General features: G+C 49.9%; 1 protein-coding gene across 2 annotated transcripts; it reads right to left on the bottom strand.

The window, feature by feature from the left end:
• Positions 1-1,856: 1,856 nt before the first annotated feature.
• Positions 1,857-5,648, bottom strand: LOC136138153 (nucleoside diphosphate kinase B). Of its 2 annotated transcripts, XM_065896737.1 has the most exons (5): positions 5,502-5,648; positions 5,084-5,213; positions 4,025-4,126; positions 2,891-3,003; positions 1,857-2,110 (listed from the first exon to the last, which is right to left on the bottom strand). In XM_065896737.1, the coding sequence occupies exons 2-5, from the start codon at positions 5,207-5,209 to the stop codon at positions 1,993-1,995; spliced, it is 459 nt and encodes a 152-aa protein (XP_065752809.1). In that variant the 5' UTR covers positions 5,210-5,213; positions 5,502-5,648; the 3' UTR covers positions 1,857-1,992. The 2 variants fall into 2 exon arrangements, with proteins under 2 accessions (XP_065752809.1, XP_065752810.1); XM_065896738.1 differs by lacking the exons at positions 2,891-3,003; positions 5,502-5,648 and having other exon boundaries at positions 2,090-2,110; positions 5,084-5,209.
• Positions 5,649-7,767: the final 2,119 nt, after the last annotated feature.

Here is a 7,767-nt window from a genome sequence, read left to right as displayed (position 1 = left end):
GCAGACTCTTACTGAGGCTAGGTTAACATCCCTTTTTGGCCTGTTAAGAATTCCAAGCCTCACAAGCAGGCCAAAGCAGGGCTTGCCTATTAACAACAAATAATTGTATAAAAAGTAATGCATTTTTAAAAATGCATTTATTATATGTTTAAAGTACAGCTTTATGAAAGCATAAAAGGTTCTGAATTAGTTGTCCACTTTCACACACCCAACTGGTATATAGGATTAGGTCCAAAACCCAACCTTACTCCAGAGGCAGTGCTTTTGTCCTCACCATAGCCTACCCTTCCTCATTCAGTTCTACCAAATTAAGTCCTAACTTTCATATCCTTCCTCTCAGCTCTCACCACTCCAAATCTGACTTCATCACCCTCCAAACTCATGACTTTATCGCGTCACTTGGAAAACTATATAAAGGTAGTAAAGCACAGTGGCCAAGAGCAGAGTCTGAAGCCAGCTACTTGCATTGGAACTTGACTCCTTCACTTGTTAAGCTCTCTAACTTGACTCAGTTTCCTCAATTATAAAATAGGATACTAGTACCAACTTCCTAAGAGTTGTGAACATTAAATGAATACATGTACGTGAAGTTCTTAGAACAACCCTGGCACAGAGTAAGCCTATACATAGTAACCGCTGCTGCTGCTGACAGGTACCTTAGCCACTGTGCATGTGGATCCAGGGGTGGGCACCTCCACATTAGAATGCAGACCCCAGGCCTGCCCCAGATCTAATTTCAGTAAACCGCCATTTAATGTAGTGAAAGCATGTAGCATATATAAACATGAGATTCACTTGAAACTAAAAAATAATTTAGAAAATGTTCAATTTCTCGTCAATCGTTGACTTGAAATTAGAATCCTGACACTTCTGTACCAAGCTGTTGATGTGTTTGTCATTGTCTTATAGTATAGCAACGTGCATAAAAAAATGTAACGTTGAGGGCGTTCCCTGGTGGCCTAGTGGTTAGGATTCTGGGCTTTCACTGCTGTGGCTCGGGTTCAATCCCTGGTCGGGGAACTGAGATCCTGCAAAGCCATGTGGCCAAAAAAAAAAAAAAACATGTAATGTTGAGTCTTTTATATGGAAGTGGCATGAAAAGCTTTCACCGGTTTCCTAAGAAAACAGGTATTCATAAACCCACATATTTCTGTAATCTCATTTTTAAGGCAGACTCCAGATGCTAGTGAAAATTTATATTGATAGGTGCTCTTTGGCATCATTTTACAACTGTACCAATCCCGCAGAATTAACAGGCAATGTGGATTGTAACCACTTACTACTAGCCCAGGAAATAAGCACGATAAATATCTCATCCCAGGGTAGAGTAAGAAGGGAGGTAGGGTTGCAGGGAATATTTGTGTACCAGCTACGGGCCAGGCACTAGGTTAACTGCTTTACATGCATTGTTTCATTTAATCCTGCATTGCCATGGTATCATCCTCACCTGACAGGTGTCCTTAGGCTTCCATTTCCTCATACGTAACTTGCCCAATTTGCAATCAACAAGAATGTAAATCTGGACAACTTGACTAGTCTATGTTTCATTCTGCCAAGTTTCAACAAATTCTTTGTACAGAAATGTGCATTTCTACATCAGCTAAAGTGGTTGGGATCTTTATTATGTTCATTATTTCCTTATTAGTTTCCTCAGATACACAACCAGTGCCACACTTGTCCTCTTCAGCCTCACTGCTTTCCCTCCTAGAGTCTGGAAGTATACCAGGTGCTGAGAAGGATTAAATCATTTTTCCATAACAAGCAGGATTAATTTGTTCTGGATAACACTATGATAGCCAGGGAACCAAGTCACGTCTTCCAGCTTAGTAACCAGTAATCACCAGAGTCTGCACCCCGTTTTCAAAGGCTTTATTGGTAGATATACTTTAGGAAAGAAACATCCATCCTACTGCTTCCAAGTTAGTGGAATGAAGAGCTGTGCCCAGGGACACATCAGGTGGTGCCAGAGGGGACTGATGCTCCGTCCGCCTCTTATTCATAAATCCAGTCAAAAGCACAAGACTTGTACTCAACCAGTTCTTCAGGCTTAAACCACAGGCTGATTTCTTTCTCAGCACTTTTTACTGAATCACTGCCATGAATGATGTTCCTAAGAAGGAGAACAATTTCTAGTTACCACAATTTAAAGTACAAAAGTCTGTTTAATGGATAAAGCAAAGGACAGTCACTGAAGACCTTTTCAGCCAGTTGCTCCTTGAAGCAGCTGACCACCCCCAAGTATCTCCTCTTAAAAGCAACTATAAAAGTACTTAAGCCAAAAGCATCACTTGGTTCAACTTTATTATGCTTCTAAATTTTCAAAACAGTGCTTGTACCCAAGATTGCCACAAAACATTACTTCTCAAGTTTTGAAAAATACAGGAATACCCAGACCAAAACCCAAACTAGATGTGACGTATTCATTACCAACAGCCATTGCTGCTGTATTTTCTTACGACACTAATGTGCAAAGTCCAGTCAAAACATTTGCGCTCACTGACAATCCCTTTCTTCCGTTTGAGTCTCATAACTATACAAATTTTTGTAGAGATTCTGTATGAGTGAGGGAACCAAAAAGGCTGAAAGTGACACACCCTTGGACACAGCACCACAAAGGGCAGAGCCAAGGCTAGACCCCTTCCTTGCTCCACTCTCCGCACTTTCTGCCGTCACGAAGGACCCACCGCAGGCAGCTCCCTTGTGCGATGCCTTGGCTAAAATTTTAAGTAGCCTAGAGAAGTAACTATTTAAGAGAGCATTCATCCAATGATAATTACCACCTAATTTAAACGTTCAAAATTTTCTAAACTTGGAATATGCCAAAAATGTTTGTTTTAAACCCAAGTTAAGTGGCTTTGAGGAAAAGTCATTAGTGTCCCTTGGAACTTACCTGCCAACTTGAACGCAGAAGTCGCCACGAATGGTGCCCGGCTTAGAATCCGCTGGGTTGGTCTCCCCAAGCATCACTCTCCCTGTCTTCACTACATTCAGGCCCTCCCAGACCTTGATATTAGGGAAGAGGAATTTCATCAGTTCTGCCATTCAGGACCATTAAAAACAAACATTTACCTCTACCTAACAGCACATATCAGTAAGACCAATCAGTGACACGATTATCAGCCAACCCCAGTAGCAGTAGGGGCCGATATAAAATACTCCATACTCCATCCCAAGTGTATTGCTAGGATACAGAGAAAAAAGTCTGCCCAACTTGGGGACTTCCCACTCTGGCTGAGACAGAGATTAAAAAGACTGAAGAATCTTTATGCAGCCACAAACTCAAAAAATAGTGGTGAAAGGGTAAAGAAAAGTGAGCAGACTGGAACAGGATCAGTGGGAAGGGCATCGCAGAAGACTGTTAGAGCAAGATATGGCAAAGACTGACATGAAAAGGGAAAATGTATTCCAGGGAAAAGAAGAAAGAAGAAAAGGTCACCCTCAGGGAACAGGAAGTAGGGCTTCTTTCCCAACAACTTTATTAACTCCCTATTATACCCTCTACCTGTATTCACTTCATTTCCAATTGGACATTAATGCCACAGGAAGAAATAGACCAGTTCATTTCTAGCACAGGATCACAGAGAAGTCTTTTTAAGTTCTGATTCTCACTTCCTTTTTCCTCCCAAGTTCCCAGTTGGTCTGTAAACTAACTCACTCCAGCAGGCTGCCTTTGTAAAACAAGGAATTTGGGGGCTTCCCTGGTGGCGCAGTGGTTGAGAGTCCGCCTGCCGATGCAGGGGACACGGGTTCGTGCCCCAGTCCGGGAAGATCCCACATGCTGCGGAGCGGCTGGGCCCGTGAGCCATGGCCGCTGAGCCTGCGCGTCCGGAGCCTGTGCTCCGCAGCGGGAGAGGCCACAACAGTGAGAGGCTCGCGTATCGCAAAAAAAAAAAAAAAAAAAAAAACAAGGAATTTGGAGTATCTGCGGAAGATGTCCAGAAAGGAACATGAAGACACTGAGCAAACCCAGTTACCTGTCAGCCGTGACTTCCTTGGTTCCCTCTCCTCCAGCACAAGCACTTACCATGGCCACAACCGGCCCAGAGCTCATGTACTTCACCAGCCCTGGGAAGAATGGGCGGTCTTTCAGGTCAATGTAGTGCTGTTTGAGGAGTTCCTCAGAGGCCTGGCATTGAAGAGGAGGGACCAGTTAGGAAGTAAACTAGAAAGGCTCAAATACGGCTCTATCCCATCCTCAGAACCCACCCACCTCCCCCCACCAGTAACATGGTAGGTTCTCTAAAAGTCTGGGTGTGTATTTTAGCTCACATTCATAAGGTGTGTATTTAAAAAAAAAAAAACCCATCCAAACCATGAAACTGATGCTATCTTAGCGGAAAGATTGTTCTGATCATGAAGACACCGTCATGTCAATGACCTGACGGATGTTATAATCCTTAGAAAGAGGTGGTTAGGGAGTTAAGTGTTGGCTGCAATCAAAGGAAATATGCCAGACAGAGGTCGTATCAAACCCTCTGGCCCATTCCCAATGCCCTTTTAAACATTTCAGACGTTAACTGAGAAAGCTTGGTTTAAATTTCAGTTCTTAGGTACTTATCCCCTAAGGTCCAGATCTGTACCCCAAATTGGAAGATAAAGTTACTGCCCTATGCCAAAGGGAGCCTGCAGAGAAAGGGCAGAGTAAGGCACACCCCACCTAAGACCTCAATCATCTCAGAGTTGCAAGCTGAAGCACAAAAGGATTCCAGCCTCCATCCCGTGCCTGGGTGGACCTGCGTGGGCCCGGGGCGCAGACCTCCTCCACTCCCTGCTGCCCCCCTGCGGCCCACTGCCCGTCGCAGCCGCGGGAAGGAAGCAGCCCTGGAGCCTGAGTCACGTCACCTCCGCTTAACCTTCCAAGGGCGTCTGTCCCCCCGGGCCTCGGGGAAGGGTCTAGCGGGCCCGTGGAGCCCTGGGTGTGGGGGGGGGCGGGGGTTGGAGGCCCAAAGCAAAGGGGTATTCGCGGGTCCGAAATCAGCCAAGGGGGACTCCGACTAGGAAAAGACACGCGGATCGACGCTGCGGGTAAGGAAAACCACCCGCGACCTCGCCGCCGCGGGGGGAGGGGAGCGGGGCGCGTCACCTGAAGGAACTTCATGGCCACAAGGCGGAATCCCTTCTGCTCGAAGCGCTTGATGATCTCGCCCACCAGGCCGCGCTGCACGCCGTCGGGCTTGATGGCGATGAAGGTGCGCTCCGCGTGGGCCATGGTCCTGCGGGAGGCAGGTGCGGTCAGGGCGTCGCGGCCGCGTTCACACAGGCCTCGAGGGGGCCCGGGGCCCGGACCCCGGGCCGGAGGCCACGTGGCTCCGGCGCCCGCCAGCCGCTACCGCGGGGACACGTGGCCTGCGGGACGCCTCAGCCCTGCCAGCGCCGCGCCGCAGCCCCTCAGCCGTCCCCGAGTGCCCGCGGAGGACACTCGGCAGGGGTCCCGGGGGAGCGCCTGGCCTGCGGGACCGAGGGGGCCCGAGGGCGGGAAGGGATCGGAGCCGCCGTCTTACCGGTAAGAGGGCGGGCGCGGCCGGCGATGCGGGCCCGAGCCGAGAGCTTAGCTACCGGCACCACCGCAGGGAGCCCGCGGAGGAGGGGCCGGCGGCGGCCACACCCAGGACGGCCCTCCGCCCAACCCGCGAGGCCGGACGCTTCCGGACGACTCTGTCCACGCCCCGGGTTTGCAGAATAAGCCAGCGAGGGCTCCAGGGGCAGGAAGTGATTTCTACCCCACCTGGATGTGCCAGAAGTAGAACTGCGCGCGGCCAATCCAACTCCTGTCTTCAGTACCTCCTCACACGCGCGCACGCAAACCTCTACTGGTCTTGAGTCAGTACCCCGGCCAGTACTATCTGCTTTTCCCCATTCACCGAGCACCCAGAGCTGCTTTCTCTCCTCCCCGTCTAGCACAAGTCCTTACCCTACCTGTGAAATCCAGTTTCCCCTTCTCTCCCCTCTGCTTGAGCCCTGCTTCAAGCCCTCCACCTCCCTCATCCGAACTGGCGGCCTCCCAATGCGCGTCCACCTCACTTCTCCCCGCAAGGAGCCTCCCTCAGCACCCTCCTCAAACACCATCTGACCCTCGGCCCTGCTTTGATGACTCCCCCTGCCTGGAGGATGGCATCCAAGGCTAATTTAGCAGAATACCCCATACCCTGCTCCCTCCTGCCTGTCTCCCCACCCACCTTCCCAGACCAATTAAGCTGCCCTGTTCCCACCCTGAGATGTTGATCTCTGCCCCCAGCATCATTGCGTGGCCAGGTTATTCAGTTCAGCCTGAGACACACCCTTGACAAGATTCTAGATTCTCTCATAGAAATCAGGCCTATCATACGTTTGCAGACAATCCCTATCTCTTCTCTGCCTGACAAACCACTAGCCACCCTTTGGTGGTGCCCAGCTTCCCTGGAGGAGCCAGCAAGCCCCTCCTCTCAGTAAGTGTACACTCACCCCCACCCCCACCCCCACCCCTCCAGCAGTGCTTACAGCCTGAGGTGGGCAGAGCCCCTGAGTCTCTCTCCTCAGGGCGGTGAGCTGACTACAGGAATCACGTGTCATCACCCTAGTGGTCCTGGCACTGCACTGATAACCTGTGTTAGATGCTGTGACAGTCCAGGCCTCTATTATACCTTGCTGGCTTTCCAAACTTCTAGTTGCACAGCATTAAACAACAGTACACTAGCAGTCTTCACTCTGGAGCAAGGACACCCAGTGTTCCCTTGGGCCTCAATCTGCAGTACACTTTTATTTGGGCTTCCTTTTCAGGGTTAGCAAATGTCAATTGTGGGAAAGAGTGGGAATTTCACTGGATATTTCTCCGCAGAGCCGTTTGCCCCTTGGTCTGGTCACTACCTTGCGGTACAGCCAACGGCAGCCCTCTGCCTTTCACCTCTCCTTTCCTTCCTGGGAAGACTGTCCTTAACTGCGGAAGGTATAAATGAAGAGGCAAGGGGGCAGGGCACAATCCTTAAAGAATGACACAGCCCTTGAGAAAAACTGGATACATCAAGAACCGGTTAGAACCAACTAGGCCCAAGATGGTGGAAGATTCAACTTCCAGTAGAACCTGCGCCTCATTATACGCTCACTGTACTACATTAGCCTTAAATGACACACCCACCGGCACCGTGACAGTTCCAAGGCCAACCCTAAAGGCCAAAAAGTGGGCAGTGGCCCAAATCCTGGAAATCCCTGAGCCTTCTCCGAGGTGGTTAGAATATTCCTCCCACTCCTTAGCCTATGGAATTACCCAGCCCATGAAAACCAACCACCCCCGCACCTGGGGCCTGCTCTGCCTTCTGACACAGACTGCATTCTGTCTATGGAATTGTAACTGAGCAGGACCCCGTGGGGCCTTCTGGGGCAGACCCTTCCCCCATATCCTCTGCTCTAGCTCCTCTCTGAAGTACCCAGATAACAGTACCTGATGCACATTTCCTGAGTTGTTTTACAGATGTGAAAACCCCCCACCAAATGGAAGATATTAACTATTTGATGACCATGAACACATAGCCCCCAGGCCTCCTGGAGCCTAAGGACTGATTATGTTAACCCCTGGGGCACCACCCTGTTACTTCACCATCAACCCATTAGAGAACTGTACACAAGCTGATCACATACCCTGTGACACACACACCCTCTCCCCCACCCCACCCTCCACCCCCCCACACCCCTACCCCACCACCCCCACCCCCGCCAACCTGGTCTTTAAAAATGCTTTGCTGAAACCCTTTGGGGAGTTGGGGGTTTCAGGGGCCTGAGCCACCCGTCTCCTTG

The sequence above is a fragment of the Phocoena phocoena genome, chromosome 19 (assembly GCF_963924675.1).
Source record: "Phocoena phocoena chromosome 19, mPhoPho1.1, whole genome shotgun sequence".
Taxonomy (NCBI): domain Eukaryota; kingdom Metazoa; phylum Chordata; class Mammalia; order Artiodactyla; family Phocoenidae; genus Phocoena; species Phocoena phocoena.
The sequence above is the reverse complement of the archived record's forward strand: the minus strand, read 5'-3'. Positions and strand labels throughout refer to the sequence as shown.